General features: G+C 36.8%; 1 protein-coding gene across 1 annotated transcript in view; it reads right to left on the bottom strand.

The window, feature by feature from the left end:
- Positions 1-21,615, bottom strand: part of LOC150097985 (apoptotic protease-activating factor 1-like) — a 313,888-nt gene that overhangs the window by 179,698 nt on the left and 112,575 nt on the right. The window contains exon 6 of the mRNA XM_090406652.1: positions 2,126-2,282. Coding sequence (XP_090262778.1) covers positions 2,126-2,282 — 157 coding nt within the window. The remainder of the gene's footprint in view (positions 1-2,125; positions 2,283-21,615) is intronic.

Raw genomic sequence — 21,615 nt, 5'->3', positions numbered from 1 at the left:
ATCTGAGAGCTGGGTCAGAAGTAAAACACTTGACCAAAGACTAGAGACCGTCGATATAAGAGTCCTGAGAAAGATTAGGGCCATGAACAGATGGCATCAATGGCAATATCATATTAAAAACGAAGATATTAGGAAAGAACTTGACATTGTCAGTATCCAGGAATGTGTTAGCAGAGCTAATCTCAGGTGGTACGGTCATTTAAACAGAATGGGAGAGGAAAGATTAGCAAAACAAGTGTTCTCTGCCAGGTTGGCAGGAAAAAGACCCAGGGGAAGACCAAGATATAGGTGGATTGATATAGTAAAAAGTGTCTTAGAAGATAGAAATATAAGATCTGACAATGTTGAAGAAAACAACATTGTCAGATCTTATATTATATTAACAAATCAATCTATTAACTTGACAGGTAATAGATTGATTTGGAGGAAAATTGTAAATAGGAAGTTGGTAATGATGTAAATTTCTCATGTAGTACTATCATATCCTGTACACCCCTTGAGGGTATATAATCAGGAATTTGATGATGATGGTGATGATGATGATAGATTTTTTTAATGACGGAGAGTACTTGCTCTAAGCAATTTCGCCAGATGTTTGGTAGTTGTGGAAGTGGTAGTGGGTTTGTGCTATCAACTATGAGACAAAGGAGTAATGAATATGTGAATTTTTGAATTATTGAATTTGAAAGGAGGAATTTTTCCAGCCAACATTCGAGAGTTTATCATTAGAGAGAGAGAGTTGTCTAGTTGTACAGGTTAGCATGCAGTGGGGGAGATTATAAGAACCACATAGCTGTAATAGCACTTAACAAGGTTAGAATCACTTCACAAGGCTGCCACCTATTATTTTCAACATGCTATAAAACACTTGGGATTAGTAGGATGTTTGTGTATCTGACTATTAACTGTTATAACGATACAGAAGGTGTATCTGACCACCAAAGATCAGGTCAACTATGTTGTATTAGGAAGCAACAGCTTGTGAGGGCTGTGAAAGCATGTCCTTGTCATAATCTTGTGAGAACACAAAGTGATGTTGTGAGGGATGAACGTTTTGCAGAAAATAATGCCAAATGTACTAATGATGACCTGGGAGTGAGAGCCTATCACTGTTATACTGGACACTTCCTAACACCAAAACCTATGAAGCAGAGGGCAATAAAATCAAAGGCACTTCTCTGACAGTACGTGAACAACAAACACAAAGATATCTTCTTCATAGACAAGAAGATTTTCACCATTCGGATATATGCCCCAGATGGTAACACAGCATGTGTCATAGCACCCAGGATTCAGAGAGATCATCACCCTATGTCGGTTATGGTTTGGTGTGGGATGACGTATCAGGGGTATCCAAGTTGCTTTTCTGTGAGAAAGGGGTCAAACCTTCCCAAAGTGCATCAAGATACAATGCTGGAATTTGTGGTACAGCCCCTGAACAACACCTTGTTTCATTGTAGGCAGCAGACCCTTCAACAGGACTCAGTCCCTACACAGAAGGTAACGATCACACACAACAGTTGGAGGTGAATCTGTCTGACCACATATCACCATCTGATTGGCTGTATGGATATCCCGATCTGAATCTGCTGAACTTCAAATTCTGGTCATAGCTTGAGAGAGTAACTTGCAAGAAATGACACTCCAGCATTGCTAGCCTGAAGGTGGATTTGGAGCAAGCGGTGGTAGAGTTTCCATTGAATGTTGTGTGTGCCACCATTGATATGTAGTCTCACAGCTGGACATATGTGAAGGCAAAAGGGGAAATTATGAACATTGAATTTGTTTGTATGTGCTGAAAGCTGTAAATGATTTACTCATAGATAATAGGTTTATGTGCTGTTCAAGTTGTAACAGTATTTATGGCTAGACTGTGTATATAACCAGTCGAGTAATAAAGATCAATTGACTTTAAACCATGTAACTGAGCTTAAATTCAGAAATGGATAAAATTCACATAAATATAGTCAGAAATGTGACTATATTTCATTTGAAATATGGTCCCATTTCTGAAATTTCAGAGATAAAAACATAAAACCATTGAGTTTTAAATCTCAGGTAGTTTATCCATTTATATGTAGTTGTTAAAACTTATACATCAGAGAAATCAATAAATACAACTTACATATTGACAAAACTGCATTAATATCCCACAATTTCACAGTTTTATCGGCCGAGGCAGTTGCCAAAATATTCCCACAAGGAGAAAATACACAACACTTAATAGTATCAGAATGTCCTTGAAATTCCTTCATATTTTCTCCTGTCTTGTAATTCCAGAGCTAAAAATATAGAAATAAAAATAAAAACTACTTCGATGTACACAAAATATTGAATTGATTTGCATGCATATATTTTAATTTGTATTTTTTTTTTTTTCACATCCACAATTTACAAGTAAAAGCTAGAAAAACATATGCATCACACTGCTAGTAGTAATCTTAATTTATAGTTTGTTCTTAATTAAACTGTTTCTGCCAATTTAAATTTTTAGTTTGAGAGCAGTCCTACACACTTGACTTGCCTTGATATACATATATATATAAAACTTTGTTGATGAAAATTTTTTGTTTCTATGACTGTAAAGATGTTCTTCAAATTACTGGTAAAATAATCACATGGTGAGAACATATATATATATATATATATATATATATGTGTGTGTGTGTGTGTATTATTATTATTAACATCTGACCTCCATGGAGTCGGAGATTCATCATGTGAGATACACATTATTGCACATAATGCTCATCCAACCATGCTTTTAACTGATTCAATGTATCTACATTCACAACACACTCAGATAATACATTCCACTCACCAACCACTCTCCTTACAGAGAACCTACTCCTCACTCCTCTGCTCACACTCTCCTTATACAGTTTCTAGTGATGGTCTCTTATTCTACTCCCCTCTCCCATTCTATGAAAAATCTCCTCCATGTCAACCTGATAACAACCCCGGACTAGCTTATATGCCTCAATCATATTTCCCCTCTTTCTCCTATTCACGAGGCTCTGCAACCTACATTCTCTCAATCTGTCCTTGTACTCCACATTCCAAAGACCACCTTTGTGAATCTTCTCTGGACATTTTCCAACATATCGTCGTCACCATGAAAACCCAGTGACCAAAAATGTGCACAATAATTCATATGAAGCCTTATACAATGGCATCATAACCTCTCTATTTCTGCATGTCAGGATCCTCCACATCATTGCCATTATCCGATGTGATGTCTTCACCACTTGTGCAATGTGGCCCCTGAATTTCAGGTCCTTATCCTCCACCACTCCCAGATCTCCCATCTGCTCTACCTCTTCAAAGTTTAACCAGCAAGTGTATACTTTGCATTCCATTGTTGCTTACCAAATCTCAAAACCTTACACTTTGCAACATTGAACTGATAGTTCCACTTATCTGCCCATTCATGCAATCTATTCAAGTCCTCTTGTAAGGCAATAACATCTGCTTGACTTTGCATCATCTGCAAACAGCTGCATAGCACTAGTTAATACTGTATATTAATGAAAATATATATCAATATCAATGATGATATATATATATATATATATATATATATTATCATTATTTTCTGAACCTCCATAGAGTTACAAGACTCACCATGGACAGTCAACATAAAGTCTATCATATACAACTCCTTAAATTCATCAACTGCCTGCATGTTCACCACCTTCTCAGCAATGCATTCTATGTTCCTACCACTCTCCATGCAAAAAACTTACCTCTTACCCTTTTACTCACCATTCCCTTTTGCAACTTCCAGGGATATAATGAAATGGGAGTAAAGTAAATTTAAATGAGAAGTATAATTACTCTTAACAGAACAGGAGTATTTTATGAGTGACAAAGTTATCCCTTCCAAAACATACTTAAAAAATATTTTGTTTAGTGCTATGGATATCAAGATTTCAGTACATAGTTACAGGGTGTTCGGGATAAATTTGACATATTTATAATTAATTATATTTTTCCGTAAGTTACATGTATTAACACACACTTCTCTTCATTTAAAAGTTTGGACCCTTCTTCATTCACATACAAGATGTCAGAAAGGATGGATAGCTGGAACCCACCTGAATCATGGAAGAGAATAACTTGTATCATGATGATTCGTGCCCGCCATCAAAATAAGGATATTACGACTGCTGCCCAATGCTCCCTGAATACAGTAAAAACAATCAGGCATGAACTAGAGACTTGCAATGGTGACTACGAGGATGTAGCAAGAAGAAAGATCCCTAGCAGACGATCTGATTGCGTTCGTACAGCAGAATTCCTCGCAAATCTGCAGGAACAGGTGTTGAAGAACCCTGGCATTGGAATTCGGGCTTTGTTCGTGGAGTTGCTAACTGTAGTCAAGCTCTGGATAACAAGGGTAGCCAATGGTAGGCCGTATGTATGGCAGCAGGATTCGGCCCCTTGCCACACCTCTGGGAAAAGTCAAAAATGGTTGTCTGAAAATTTCTACGACTTCATCAGTCCAAATGTTTGGCCTCCAAACTCCCCAGACCTTAACCCCATGGATTATTTTGTATGGGGCGCAGTTGAAAAAGACACCAATCGCACTTCCAGTAATACAAAAGCCCAGTTAATGGATAAAATTAAAACAGTTTTTGCAGCCCTTCCCAGGGAGACTGTAGCATCAGCTTGTTCGAGGTTCCGAAGCAGAATTGAAGCTGTGATCGATGCTAATGGTGGTTATTTTGAGTAAATCTTGTTGATAGTATTGTAATTAACTCTGCCTGTAATGTTTTTTTGTCAATTCATTAAATTTAATAGATACAAAGAAGATTTTCTTTTTCCTTACGAAACTGTCAAATTTATCCCGAACACCCTGTAGATCTGCATTAATTCACTTTCTTCATACAACCTAATGATTAGCAATTCTCAAAGTTATTCCTAATTTTAGTTATAATCAGTTAATTGATATATATTAAAATGATAGATTACTATAATTATATATAGATTATTATTACTTGACATTACTAACAGAGCTAATCTAAGTTGGTATGGCCACTTAAATGGAATGTATGAGGAAAGATTGGCAAAACAGGTGTTTGATGCCAAGAAGGTAGGAGAGAGACCCAGAGGAAGACCAAGGTCTATGTGGATTGATTCACTTAGAAGCATGAAATGTTAGATATGATAATATTGGCATTCTCACAAGTAATAGACTGATTTGGAGGAAAATTATTGATAAGGAGATTAATAATAATAAATGTAAACAATCACATCGTGCTGTCATAGTAACCTGAACACCCCTTAGGGATACATATCAGGAGATTGATAATGATGATAATTATATATTATTTTAATTATAATTTTCATTAATTCTGTCTGCACAATTAGCCGAGTGGCTATGCGCTTCGCAACCATATGCCTGGGAAAAGAGTGTCCTGGGTTCGTTTCCCGTCTCCGACGTGAGGAGCTTAAGGATCTTTCTCAGCCACAGCCACGTTAGCCAGTCTTGGGCATGGAAAGCAGGGTTTTTCTCCCCAGTTTATCTTGGGTTTTACCTCCCACAAGCAGGCAAACCGGTCCCATGAACACACGCAGCTACAGACATAGGATACACTGGGAGGTATAGGGCTAGCCACCTTATCCTCGGGACGGGTACAGCTTAGAAGGACTAAAGATAGCTCCATAACATGTTAAAGATACCAAGTAATTTTAAACCTGGTTTACTCCATTTTTTCCAAGTAAGCAAACAGACAAATGTCAAGTTTGTGCCTGCAATTTATGCAGGACTAGCTGATCCCACAGGCAGTGCAAGACCAAGGCAACTCGTGGTAAAGGTGGAGCAAGCTCTGATCACTAATCTTAATATTTACCCTTAATGCCAAAACATATCTCCAAGAAGTGGATGTATGATGTTTTGTATTAAAGGCAAGGGGCCACTACCCAGACCGGTTTCGACCTTTATTGAGGTAGAATGGGAGTTCATGCCTTTCATCACTGGCCTCTCTAGATTTAAAAGAAAGTTGTGCTGAGAGTCAGCCTGATAGTGAGAGAGGAGAGGAAAGATAGAGTGGATAGTAGTAGATAGTTAAATGAGGCCTCAGTCGATCTACTTGGCCTGACTTAAATGCCAGCACCAAGCAGATCTCCGACATCATCTCCCTCCATCCGTTCTCCTCCGCGTTCTCCGGCCAGCCACCTCTTCAGATGTCTGGCCGATGAAAGAAGTGAAAAAAACAAATGCAGGAAGACACACATAAATTGAAAATCAAAAGAACTAGGACACACATAAACAGAAACAACAAAGGAGCTAGAACACGCATAAACAGAACAACAAAAGTCAGTGAATTAACAGAAAAGTACTGCAAGAATGGGGGAAGAGCCTGGCCCGAGTGATGCAGCCCACAAGGAGCTGCACTGCCTCGCTGTAAGCCTTCGCCGCTCGGGTTCTCAGGTCTGCCCCCTCCTATGTGGATTAAGCGTTAACATACATACATACGTGCGAAGAGATCTCCGTGGATGATCATTATTCTTGTTGAGAGGCTTATACGCTGGTTAAACATGATAACTAATATTTAAGGAATTGACAGCGTATACTAGAAATATAGATTAAATAAACTTTAATATATACTTTCCCATATTTCGGCGAAAGTCACGTTGCCATCTTCTTGGGAACTTACTACAAAGACACGTGCACACAAGTACTAATAACAGCAAACGAGACTGAAGCTAGGAAGCTAGCGTTTTCCTAAAGTCCTGATGGTGCCCCCTGGCGGGCTATATTGGTAGTTCTTGGCCTTTGGGCTGAAGTTCTTCTGATAAAAGTTTCCCAAATTTGGGGCAGTCTCATGCATCCAAATTTGTTGAGGTTTGGCATGTTCCTAAGGGCCGAGGCTGATTCCATGATTCCACTCCACGCTCTGTCACATGGTCACAACTTCGCCATTGCTCCTAAGAAATTACCGGCCGAGGAATTAATGATCCAAATTGAACACGAGATTCGCCAACTTCCAAACCACATCGCCAACGATATTAGATTGGATGTAGCCTGTGTTCTCAATAAAGCAAAACCTCCAAAATCCAACATATCCATTAGTGAATACAAGGCACTACAAGAATTGAAGAGAAACAAAAAAATAGTGATCACCAAAGTGGATAAGGGGAACGCCACTGTGGTACTCAATCTTAAAGACTACACAGGTAAGCTCAAGGCTCTATTATTAGATCGTTCCACTTACCTCCCCATTGATTACAATCCCACCAACTCACAAATTAGAAAACTCCATAGGCTCCTTAAGAAGGTCACTTCTTGGCCTGTGGAGATTACCAACAGACTAAAACCCTATAACTCTAGACCCCCCCGCATATATGGGCTCCCAAAAATACACAAAGAAAATGTGCCATTACGTCCCATAGTGGATGGCATTGATTCCCCCACTTACAAACTAGCCAAGCATTTAGCCAAAGCGCTCTCACACTATACTGGCAATACACCATCACACATAAAAAACTCAGCCCACTTCAAAGCCAGTATAGAAAACCTTACACTCCAACATAATGACATAATGGTCAGTTTTGATGTCTCCTCCCTATTCACGAATGTCCCCCTCAAAGAAACCTTAGAGCTAATCCAAGCTAAATTTCCTCCCGATATTTCAGCCCTATTTCAGTTTACAATGAACTCAGGCTATTTCGTTTGGCAGGAAAAATTCTACAAACAGATAGAGGGGACAGCCATGGGTTCACCACTTTCCCCACCCTTGGCCAACTTCTTCATGGAGACGTTTGAAGAGAAAGCCATAAACTCAGCCCCACAAAAACCTACCATATGGCTTCGCTACGTTGATGATGTTTTCACTATTTGGCCACATGGCCCGGATTCACTCCTCTCCTTCCTAACACACTTGAACAACCAACACCCTAGAATCAAATTCACCCTGGAAAAAGAGGAAAACAATAACCTCCCCTTCCTAGACACACTAGTCACCCGCCAACCTGATGGAACCTTGGTTTTCTCAGTTTATAGAAAACCCACCCATACAGGCAGATACATTCACCAACAATCCCCCCCCCTCACAACAATATGGAGTTATTAAAACATTATTCAACAGGGCAAAAATAATCTGTTCTAATGATCAAGCCCTAACCACTGAACTAAATCACATCCGTGACACTTTCTCAGCTAACGGCTACCCCCTCCAAAAAATCCAAAAAATACTTAACCCAGTTATCCACAACCCACCATCCCCTCCCCTTCACAAAAAAGATTACTCTAAATCCATCACCATTCCCTACATCCGAGGCACCTCGGAAAAAATCAATAAAATCTTAAAAAAACATGACTTGACCACTTGTTACAGACCACATAGAAAACTGGCATCCCTTATCCGCTCCACCAAAGACCAACCACTTCCCCTAGACCTACCTGGTGTATACCAGGTCCCTTGCAGCTGTAAACTGTCCTACTTTGGCCAAACAGGCAGGACAGCAAATATCAGAATCTCAGAACACAAGGATTACATCCGATTTCACCAGTACAGCCACTCTGGGCTTGCAGACCACGCTCTGGATACTCGCCACAGAATAAGATGGAAGAAAGCCACAGTAATACACCGCAGCAAGTTCAAGTATGAAAGACTATTCATGGAATCAGCCTCGGCCCTTAGGAACATGCCAAACCTCAACAAATTTGGATGCATGAGACTGCCCCAAATTTGGGAAACTTTCATCAGAAGAACTTCAGCCCAAAGGCCAAGAACTACCAATATAGCCCGCCAGGGGGCACCATCAGGACTTTAGGAAAACGCTAGCTTCAGTCTCACTTGCTGTTATTAGTACTTGTGTGCACGTGTCTTTGTAGTAAGTTCCCAAGAAGATGTAGGGAATGGTGATGGATTTAGAGTAATCTTTTTTGTGAAGGGGAGGGGATGGTGGGTTGTGGATAACTGGGTTAAGTATTTTTTGGATTTTTTGGAGGGGGTAGCCGTTAGCTGAGAAAGTGTCACGGATGTGATTTAGTTCAGTGGTTAGGGCCCTTAGGAACATGCCAAACCTCAACAAATTTGGATGCATGAGACTGCCTCAAATTTGGGAAACTTTCATCAGAAGAACTTCAGCCCAAAGGCCAAGAACTACCAATATAGCCCGCCAGGGGGCACCATCAGGACTTTAGGAAAACGCTAGCTTCCTAGCTTCAGTCTCACTTGCTGTTATTAGTACTTGTGTGCACGTGTCTTTGTAGTAAGTTCCCAAGAAGATGGCAACGTGATGGTCGCCGAAATATCGGAAAGTATATATTAAAGTTTATTTAATCTATATTTCTAGTATACGCTGTCAATTCCTTAAATATTAGTTAACATGTAGCTATTATATTCAACATGGCAGTTACCAATTTTAGTACAAGCCCTAGCCCCTTGCCACTTAAAGACTACGTTATTCATAATCTACTTGATGATTTCATGCTTGCTAAGCATGAGGATGCAAACAATGGGATACATATATATGTATATGCATCCCATTGTTTAAGAACGTGGCAGGCACGAGACAGAAATGTGTACTGTACACCCACAGATGCAAGACCCGTCGACACTTCTGTGCATGTCAGAAGAAGGAGAATCCATTCCGATAATCAGATAATCAATCAGTCTTGTGCGATGAGTTTGTTTATTATTACAGGTCGAAAAATTAGCTTTTCTTTTATGAACATTGTAGTTTTTAAAGTGGTAACTATTTTGCTTATATAACAGTTAGAAAAAATCGAAAAAATTTACTTATAGTATTAACAAAATTAAAAAAGATATAAAAAAAAGTAATGAAATTTATTTTTAAGAAGGTTTTGTATAAAATAGTAATCATTATGCAGAAAAACAGAAATTTTTTTCAAATGAACTTAGATATTCTAAACTTACAGTTGAGAGAAAGGAGACACTTTAATGTCCTAAACTTGGGCAGAAGTGAAAATTAAAATTTTCATTTCTGCCCAAACATACTCAACAGTATTAATATCACAATAATATGGTGGTAGTCTCAAAGCTAGGAATCCATGCTCTTTGTGCATCGTGTCAAATTTAAATAGTTTAGTTTTGGGTGAGTTTCTTTTGACCAAGTTGAGCAATTCAATTTTTCGCATATCTGGGAATGAGAAATGTTATTTGCAGAGAGTCAATCCATAATGACCTGCTTTGTATTAAAACAATTTAGAACTTTGTGGATGGAGTGATATGGAGCATTATCAATTATAATAACAGCATTTTTAGGAAGGTTTGGAATCAGTTTTTCTTCTGTCCACTTTTTGAAGATCGTAGAATTCTTTTGTCCCATGGTAATCTTCAGTAGTTGAATTGGCAGTAGTTGTAAAGTAAGTTTGAATTCAGTAAAAAACCCATTTCTCTTCCCACACACAAAATTATTATGCACCACGAGGCATTTTCAGTTTGCAACACTCCACATTCTTCTTTAGACTGCCAACATTTTCCATAAGTTAAATTACTGTCAATCTAAGTTTCATCTAGATACACAATTGGTCTTTTCTCCTCCCTATAACATCGTATTGTTCTCAAATACTGCATTCTAGATAAAACAATGTCACTTTGCTCCATGATAAGTTTCCTTTTTATCTGACTTTTTGAAACAAAAAATTCAATTTCATGAAGTATTTTCCTTAAAGTTTCTCTTTTCCAAGGAAAATTATTTTTTTCTTTCAGCACAGGAATCAATTTCGGAACAGTTGGCACTTTTTTCTAGACCAAGTAAAATTCATGAATAGTTCTTATAACGTCTATATCGAAATCATTCAAAGCTATGTTTTTGATGGTTTTCTTTCTCTGGCGCTTTTTAGGAGATTTACATTTTGGCTTACCTTCACCTTTTGATTCCCTACAAATTCTTTTAACAGTCAACTCCAATATGCCCATGATTTCATTTGCACGGTTTGTGACATGAGAAATTGGAACAAGGAGACTGGCTTCTAACGATTCTTTTCTCAGAATGTCAGCACATTATGCAATATTCTTTTGCAAGAGCTACTGAAAGGTTTAACACCAGAACTTGTTGACTGTACTGGATCCATCATACAAATTAATGCAAAAAAAAAAAAAAACCACAATAAAAATCAAGCTACCACAGCAAAGGACAAGAAAGCACGTGATTTTGTGTGTTGGTGACCAATTCATATATCCTTTATTTCTTTCTTCCCTTCAGCATGAAATGACTATTCTTGACAATCTGCCAGCGTCAGTTCTATGAATTGTGGGTGGACAATATGTGTGCATGAAATGAAGGCAGTGGGAGATGCTAAAAATTAAGGGTTTTCAGCACTGGATGTCGATTACACGCAGAAGAGGAGGCAGCATGTAAAGAACTTAATGAGTCTGTATAAATGACACATTTTTGGTAATTGTTTTCTTTTATATGCACAAGTCTGAGTTGAATAGTGCAACTCTGCTGTATAATTACTGCGATCAGGTAGAATCTGGTAGGAGATAGTAATGTCCAAATACACAGCAGCACATCCAACACAGATGTCAGTTCTTGAACCATCAGTATAGATGGGCAAGAAATCAGAGTGGACTGCTCTGTTTCAAATATACATATGGCAAGTACTCACAGAACAATTCTTGTAATTAGTTTCAGCTATCAAAACTACATACTGTCAATGATTGCGATGTGCACAACTGAAGAATGACAAATATCTAGAAAATTCATATTTTTAAAAATTAACTTGTACTTACCAGAAACCTTATATTTCTAATACATTCCATAATCTTTATTTTTCTACCTAATTTGCACATAATTCACAGATACCCACATGTAGTAAAGAGATCAAACCATGTTTTAAACTAATTCAATGTACTCCTTTATGCCCTTGCTCAAATCATCCTTAGTTTCCAAGATAAGACTTTCCTTACCCCCCCCCCCCCTCTGTGACCCCTGCTCTCTTATTCTATGAAAAGGTAACAACCAGGTAACAACCCCTTACCAAATTAAACAACTACTGAATCACATCCCATCTCCTCCTATTCATAAGGTTTTGCAAATTGCATTCTCTCAGTCTGTCTTCATATCCTGCACATTCCAAAGACTGTTTACCAAAATCAAGTCTTCTCTGGATCCTTTCTAATATATATCCTCATCACAAAACAGGTGATATAGCACTGCTCAACCCAGCGCCCTAGATTTGTTGAAACAATTTATTACATCAAGTAAAATAACCATCATAGTAAACGTAAATAATCTAATGATGTCATCTGGGAAATTTATTTATAAAAGTTGTAAAGTTTCTTGATGCGGTGTTTGTAAACCGAGAAACTACATCAAAAGAAACCATCATTTCAGATGGTTCTATTAATTTTAATTAAAATCTTTAATTTTTTCTTTTTTGAAGTCAAAACTGTTTTTTTATATAAGTGTTTATATAAAAAGTTTTTCCATAAAGTTTTGAAGATTTTGTCATGGAAGATATTTTGCCAAATAATAAGTAGGAGATCCTATAAAATCAACTATTGGATTTTTTTTTTTTTTTAAATATCTGATCACACATGAAAGGCCACAGGACCTATAGCACATTAATGCTGTGTATGGGCAAGAGGAATAGAAGAAAGGAGGATTACAATGGTAATGGAAGATTTTGTTTGAATTATTTAAACACTGCAAGATTACTGAATGAAGAAGAGGAATGAACAATATTATTATCAGTTAAACCATGAATCGGATTTGAGATTAGTGAAAGAAGGTCTTTAACATGCAAGGAGAAGAATGTAAGAAAAAGAATAAAAGCCTGAGAATACCTGGTACTGACAAAAAAATTTGAAGGGGGGGGGGAGGAATCTTCAACCATTACACATAATCAATGGGTAGACAAAAATCTGGTTATACTGAACTGCATCAGAAGACAGTTTCACAAGTGGGGAGGCCTCTATACCAGACACAATCAAATACTGAAATAGAACTAGCTTCACATAAGCTTCTCCAAAACCTTTTCTTGGCTCGTGCAAGAAGATGGATTAGATGAAATTCATGTTCACTAATTAATTTGTGGGCTTTCAGGTGGTGAAGAAGTTGGCTATTAATGACCTTCTACATTATTTTTGAGGTGAAAGCAAAGGGATGATAATTTGTTAGATGACTTTTTCCACCTTTTTTGGGGGGCAGACTTGCTTCCATGCTGTTGAGTGGATGCAATTCTGAAACATAAGTTTTCAGTACATACAGATAGTGGATAGAATCCAGAAAACTTACTGGCATCTCCAGACTAATTGAGGATTTTTCTATAATTAAGTGGAAGGCCTTCACAGTTAATAAAGTTTGCTGTTAATGACCCCTTCATTTTTTTTCAAGATGAGGACAATGGAAGGATAATTGCAAGGCCTAATTTTACAATTTTATGAATTTCAGTGTTGTGCTGAATATAGGCTTGCTTCTGTGGTATAGAGTACTCTAGATGGCAGACAAATATGACAGCTTGAATAGGCAGTATATACTGTATGGTATTAATTTTGAATCAAAAGCTTTTAGCATACTGGGAGAAAGAAGCAGGAATAGATGATTAATTGAGGATGTTTTGGCTGTCTTCCTGGTAAGAGATAAAAGAAGAAGCATGCAGTGAGCTGTTTAAAGGTATAATGGAAGGTGACTTTCCTATGTTTTCTATATGAGAGTTGGAGGAGAAGACCAATGTCGAGAAGTCAACTTTTATCCCTGGGTGATGGTGTCATCAGAATATGAGGGAATGAAAGAGCAGCAATTATTCCCAATAGTCTTAGTGAGAGATCAAAATGCTTGGGTGATATTTAAGTAGAAGACAAGTTTGATGCATTTGGTCCTTGAAAGTCAGATTTGTACTGGTTGATGCTTTCTTAACAAATATTGCATACTACAGTGTAGGCTTGGCACAAAGCTGAGGTTTTTGATTTGAGCCAAGAATTTTTATTTTATCTTGCTTTGGCACACTTACTGGAGCACTAAAGCTTGGATAGTGGTCAAATCCACTGATTTGAGCATTTCATTTATTCAATTGAAGAAAATGGCTGGATCAGGAATTCAGGCAGAGATATAATTGAGATATGAATTCAGGCAGAGATATCATTCCAACATTCCAGCATTTCTAAGTGTCAAAAGACATGAAGGTGACTTTTGACACTTAGAAATGCCAGTAAATGAAATATGAATAAGTTAGCCAGCCTGCAGAAGTGCTTTACTGCAATAACTTCAGATAGAGGTGGTACTGTCTCCTTAGTTAATTAGTGTGTTGTTGAGCATGCACATGAAGGACATTCAAACCAAACACGACAAGCTGTTTCAAGCCCTATATAATTTTTAATATGTATACCGATCCCATATACGAACATACAACAAGCATAAACACATCAATGTGGGATGTAGGGTGAAAGTGAAGATTCGGAAAGAAATCTGATTTTTTTTTTTTTTTTGAAGAGTTGGTGGGATGTAGTGGTTTCAGAATACTTTGTCAGAAAGGCTATTTCACAGGGCAGAGAGAGAGAGATGTAATAAAAGAAGTGGAGGAGAAGCAAGTTTGGTGTGGTTGCAGTTGCACTGAAAAGGGATTCTGGGCAGCTGCTGCTCTGCTATTAACAGGTGCAACAGAAAGTGGAAGAATGATGGTTGCCAGTTCAGTGAAGCAGTGACCATTGAAGTAATTGAAGAACAGACTGTGCTGAAGCATTGAATTTGTCAGATAGAAGTTGAAGTGAGTCTGTAAGAGGAATCATTTATGAACTGAATGCTCTTCTCTGGACAGTGTCAAGCATTTTTTGGGAGGTTTAAGTGTTCTTTTAGGTGCACCACCTCAACTGTGAGCGGTACTCTACAGATGGGCAAATTTTTGACGTAAATAGCACCCTGAGCAGAAGAGAATACTTAGTTTTTTTGAATGCTGAGGAAGCTATTGATGTGATATGTTTATTCCAGGATAGGCTGGAGGTAATTGTTAGTCCAAGCAGAGACAGAGAGAGAGACTTGATCCTGTTCTGGTGACTGTGTATTCCTGAGGATAAGGGTAGGTAAGCTGAGATCTTGTTTGCAAGAGAAAAGCAAGACTGCATTTTGGTAGCATTGAAGGTGATCAGTTTGTCTTCAATCCATTGAAGAATGGTAAGCAGATGATCAACGTTTAAGGCACTGGATGGAGATGATCTAGAACATAGGTTCCCAAACTTTTTTGGGCCACTGCCCACTTTGCAAAACATAAATTTTGTAACGCCCACATTATAACAGTTTTCCGCGTTCAAGCCGTTTGATATTTTTGACGTAAATAGCAACTAATGATACATTACTCCTTATGCCGTTAAATTTTTAAAAAGAAGTGGCCAATACGTGTGCTTCATCTTGAACACAGTTATTGCTATACCGATTTTAGTGAAACGTAGCCCATATGAAAAGATTGTAAAATGCAATGCAATCTTTTAATTGTATTCCACAAGTAAGAATCTTATTGTAATAATTAAAACACCATTAAATATACTACAAAATTGTTTATTTCTAACTTATAAAGTAAAAATACAAAGCAAAAATAACAAATTAATGTGAAGTTTCATGCAATGGTTTAAATATGAAAATTCGGAATACATATTAAGAGATTGCATTACATTAGTAAGAATCTTATTGTAATAATTAAAATACTTACAAAGTAAAAATACAAAGAAAAAATAACAAATTAATGTGAAGGATGAGCCTGGTGCATTTTTAAAAGTTTGTTAATATCGGGTTCAACTTTTGTTAAAAACAGCCGTAAATTGCCACGCTCAGTTATATGCAATCGGTTCCTTTTCTTAGATAGTAAATTCACTACAGCACTAAACCCACGCTCAGCCAAATAAGAAGATGGAAATGCAATTAAAAATTTCTGCACTATTTCCCATAATCCAGGGTACAGTGTTGGTATTGATTTTTGAAGCCAGAACTCTTGGTATTCAGTTTTGAATTTTATTTTTAGTTCTTCATTTGTTGTGAGTTCTATGAGTTTCACTTCTAAATTTGATGATCCTGCTGTGCTTACATATGAGAAAGGATCTAGAACCCAATTTGGTATATTATGTTTAGAATATCCTTGAATTGCTCATTAAATCAGCATGGAGAACCTCCAAGTGTTGGCAGTATGTAAGTAAATTTTCCTTTTTGAGAGACACTGATGATAAATTTGATAAGTGACTATATTCCCCTCGGCCCATATTCCACTTGAACAGAAGAAGTTTCCCTACAAAAGCGGCAATAACGTTTTTTGTTTTAATTCAATTCATCACCTTGTAGTTGTAGACTGACTTTATTAAATATTTTATAGAGGTCTGTCAAATAAGCAATGTCATTTTTGGATGTAATCAGGTTGGCCCGCAATCCGTCGTCTCTGTTTTCTAGGAACTCTAGTACTGAATCAAACAAATTGTAAAATCGATTCTGACAAATACCTTTTGAAAGCCAGCAAACTTCTGTATGAAGCAGCAAATGATTGAAATCTTCATCGTTTTCACTACCAAGTTGGCTAAACAATGTCACTCAATGAATTGCTTCTAATCTTGTTGACTACTCTAATAACGTAATGGAGCAACGTGTGCAGGCGTTCACTTAAATTTTTCGCAACCAAATGTTGACGATGAAGTACACAATGTATAGCGAGTACATTTGGTGCTGTTTGTTTCAAATGTGCTATGAAACCCTTGTGGCACCCTGTCATTGCTGGAGCACCATCAGTAGCAGCAGACAAAATATCACGAATAGGAATGTCTTTCTCTTGAAAAAACTTATTCATGATATTAAGCATAGATTCTCCCTTTGTATCCGCTTCCAATTTTTAGCAAATAATAATTCTTGACAAACTTTTTCTTCTTTTATGAATCGTACGTATGATAAGAGTAGTGGTTCGTTATTTGGGAGAGTTGATTCATTGAGTTGAATGGAAAATTGGCATGTCTTCAAATAATCACACAATGATTTTTCAACGTCTTCAGCCATTTCATCTATTCTTCTTTGCACTGAATTATTGCTCAAAGGAATTTTCCTGATGATATCTGATGCTGGCTTATGAAGCACAGTGTTTATTACTTCTTTTACTGCCGGCAAGATTAATTCCTCACCAATTGTGTGTGGTTTTCCTGCTTTTGCGATTAATAATGAAATATTATAAGAAGCTTGTAATCCTTCATTATCTTGTTTAGTGGACAATGTAAAAAGTTTTGATATAGTTAGATGTTTAAAATATTTTTCTTCTAGTACTTGAAAATAGGACAAATCTTTATCCTTTTTGTCAGCATGCATTTTAGTCAAATGCTCTTGTAGCCTAGAAGGCTTCATTGCTTCATTTGAAAACACTTTTTGGCAAATCAAGCACATGGGTAATAATTGGTTCATAGGAGACTGAATAAAACCATATTTCAAATACTCTACTGTACTGTCGACATTTCTTCTTATATTCAAACATAATGAAGTAATAAAATTTGCAAAAATATTCACAAAATAAAAGATTTAATTTACACTTTGTATGACTCCACTTATCTATCACACTTTCGACTGATGATTGTTGGCAAAGCACACAAAAAATAATGAAACTTATTCCTAAACCACTGGTATTTATAGATTTGAAATCTAGCCCGAATCGACTTGCATGCATTGACTTGTTTGCGATACTATCGTACTCGTGCTTTGAACAAGTCACTGCAAGCACCCATATTCCTGTCAAAACATGTTGAATTGAATGAATTACCTACGTAACAGTTGACCGACATACTACTAGTTAAGACTCATCTGCTGCGTGGATAGACTAAAGCCTGTATGGCACGATCAATTTTTACAATAGCACAAAAAATGAATAAAATTTTTAAGTATATAAAAAATACAAGTTAAAATATCCTGTACACGTTCAATTTTTTATTTTGCACACAAGCGCATTTTGTCCGTCCGACCACGACATTGTCCGAATAATTATAAATAATAATTAATAAATAAAATAATTACACAAGATATAAACAACAAGCCTACAAAACATAACCACAGAAAACAGTATAATAAGTTTCGAATAATATTTGCTTTGTTTTTTCCCTCTAGTTAGCAATATAAGTTAGTACTAACTAGGTTAACTAAAATATATGATTTTATTTCTTTCTTGCCATTATTATTTTTATTCGTAATATTAAATTATATAAAATTGGGTTTATTTTTGTACAAATCAATTAGAAAAGTGGTTTTATATATATTTTGAAATGAAATATAACGAATATATTTGCTACTGTAAACATAACCATTTTTATATACACATATATACATGCTCTATTTTCTTATTGGCATAGAAAAAAAATTGATCGTGTAAGACGGGCATAAGATGAATTAAAATGCAATATTTAAATTTTAAAATGATTATCTAATCGCAAAATTACAAAAACAATTAATTTTTCAATATATATTATTAATTTCTTCTATAAAGAGCTACCGATCCCTAGACCGCCTGAACGCCCCCAAATGCTTCTGATCCCACTATAGCCCCCCCCCCCCCCCCAAAGGCTTCAGCACCCACTTTGGGAACCTATGATCTAGAAACTTGGGATATGACAAAACATGCAGTGCTCTGAGCACACCGGTTGGTTTGTCGAATCAACGTTTGTCCAATGAGTAGCATGAATGGATAGTACTATCATCTGCAAAGCTGTGAATAAAATTAATGGAAATTAAGAGTAGGTCATTTATATAAGGAGAAAGCTGGCTACCCAATTACAGAGGGTGGCAGGAAGACCAAGGAATGGAAATTTGTTAAGTAGGCCTTAATGCAGTGTTTCCCAATGTTTTTGAATCATGCCCCACCTCAACGCCTCAAAGATTTTGATGCCCCCCCCCCTCCTTTAGCATAATAGTCAGCCAAGTTATGAAAAAGTAAAATATAAATACATACTTTTAAATAAAAAAAGGAACATAGGTAAAACTGTTTTTAATTTGACTTTCTTCAATGAATATAAATTTTATATTACACTTTGTATATTATAACACATAAATAGAACTGAACTCGGTAAAATAAAATCCAAATTAACGTGATCCTTCTTGATGTCTGCTGCAAAGAGTTTTTATTTGAGGTACGTCAGCCTGGTTGGCTGAGTAGATAGTGTATACACTCTCCAGCAAAAAAGTTGTGGGTTCAAATCCCACCATGGGTATGGATATTTGTGATTATCTGTGGAAATACTAGGTGGTCGGCAGTAGATGGCATTGGTGTAGTTGCAGTCAGTTAGTGATTGAATGGTGGAGACGGAGTTGCAGAGCAGGTGCCCTTCCTCGATGAGTCCTTGGCTCCCTGGAGGTGTCAAATAATAATAATAATAATAATTATTTCTTTTTTTTTTTCAGTAACAAGTCATTTACAGCAGTGCTTCCCAAACTTATGGATGCCAAGGCTCCCTTTGGAAAAATTAAAATATTTCACAGTCCTCATCGAAAAAAAAATCATAATACAAACATATTATTATAATATTTATTGTATTTATATTCAAGATTTTGTGTTTGCAATCTTTTTTGCACTTTTTATCAATACTTTGAAATGAAACTTATATGAATAACATATATTTACTAATATTCATTAAGCACCGAAATGCACAGGAAGCAAAATTTGTGAAACCAACACCAATTGTGTGATTTTTCCATTAAAATATAAAAAAGAACAAAAAAGAAATAATAATAATTAAATACGTTTCTTTTAAGATTAAAAAAAAATCTACTTAGTCTTAAAACATTTTAAATTTGTTGTCATTATTTCATGGTCCCCTCAACAAAACTTATGGCCTCCCCAAGGAGGCCACAGCCCACAGTTTGGGAAGCGCTGATTTACAGCACTAAAGCCACATTCAACTAAATATGATGACAGGAAGGGCAACAGTACTTGTTTGCAAAACTAGATGAATTTTGGTATTTCTTTTCTGTCTCATCAGAAAGCCATGCCATTGTTCCTTTTATGTTGAATAGAGTTCTAATAGACAAATCATTTTGCTTTTCTGAGAGGTCTTGATACTGTATTTATGTTGACTGTTGTACTAGTGTTGTCAGTTTTTTTTCTCAGAAAGTCAGGGTTGCAACATCGACAATTTATCGTCAACAATGGCGATTTTTTGACTATATCGGTGATGAGGTTGACAAATGCAATATCATTTTCTAATTGCCCCCCTGTGGGGCATACACCCCACGTTGGGAAACATGCTTTAATGACAGACATGGTCAAAAGATCTGGAAACATCAAAAGCAACAAGTTTCTTTGCATCTTTCCATGGCATGTGTCCAGTGGTTGGTGATGTAGGGTAAGAGGTAAGCAATGGATCTTTAATGGCAGATCCATACTGGTAGTGTGATTGAGAAGTTGACTATTGATGACTTTCACTATTATTTTAGAGAGAGAACTGAGGAGATGGGAATTGGTCTGTAGTTTGATGGTAAACTTCTATCTCCTTTTTTCTGGAACAGGCCAGATATACACCTCTGTCCAAAAAGAAACCGAACTTTTCGAAAATTGAAGAAATTAGTGGCACCACCTGTTGTATCTTTTTGTTGTCGAAAGCAGCAACTTTCATTAGTGTTGTGTCAACTGTTTATGACATTTGTTTCATAGAAGTCGAGTTATAGTGCCAAGAGTGATGGTGTGTTTTGACAAATGGTCGGAAAATGAGTTTCAAACAGAGAGTTTCAATTGACTTTTGTGTTAAACTAGGTAAACATTTTACCGAAAAACATCAAATGCTTCAAAAAGCATACGGTGATGAATGCTTATCCCATACTCAAGTTTACGAGTGGTTTAAGTGATTTCAAAGTGGTCGTAACATGCTTGAGGACGATGAAAAGCCAGGCCATCCAAAAACAGGACTGAGCGAAATTAACATCCAAAAAGTGCATGATTTCATCAAAGAAAACCCGAAATTGATCGTGAGATTGATTGAAGATGAATTGGGGATTCCAAAGTCAACTGTGCACAACGTTTTGACTGAGAGTTTGGGCCTTCGTAAATTGAATTCGCAATTTGTTCCCCACAAGTTGACCGATGATCAAAAAATGTATCGAATAGAACACTGCAAGGACCTCGTTAAAACCACTCATAAGGACTCAAACTTCTTGAAACAATCATTACTGGTGACGAAACTTGGTGTTTTGAATATGAGCCCAAAACAAAGCGCCAGAGTGCTGAGTGGAGACCACCAGAAGAGGGGTATCTGAAAAAAAAATAGCTTGGAGAAGTCAAAAGTAAAGACAATGCTGATTTGTTTCTACGATTCCAAGGGCATTATCCATAAAGAATTCATTTTGCCTGGCCAAACGGTCAATGGTGAGTTTTATCTCAAAGTTTGAAGCGATTGATAGTGAGAATTAGTCATTATGGCATGAATATTGTGATGCAGGCAGCTGGTCACTTTTGCACAATAATGCACCATCACATCGTTTGAACATTGTGAGACAGTTTTTGAGCAAAAACCAAGTTTGTGTGTTGGATCACTCACTGTATTCAGCACTATGTGACTTCTTTCTCTTCCCCCGACTTCATTTGACGATGAAAGGAAAGCGAAATGGCACCACTGAAAATGTTCAAGCGGCAGTAACCACGATCCTCGACAGTATTCCAAAAAACCAATAGAAAACTCATTTAACGAATTAATTGACCATGCC

Source organism: Typopeltis vanoorti, chromosome 16 (genome assembly GCF_054136105.1).
Source record: "Typopeltis vanoorti isolate ZY-2024b chromosome 16, IOZ_Tvanoo_1.0, whole genome shotgun sequence".
NCBI classification, from domain to species: Eukaryota; Metazoa; Arthropoda; class Arachnida; order Uropygi; family Thelyphonidae; genus Typopeltis; species Typopeltis vanoorti.
The sequence above is the reverse complement of the archived record's forward strand: the minus strand, read 5'-3'. Positions and strand labels throughout refer to the sequence as shown.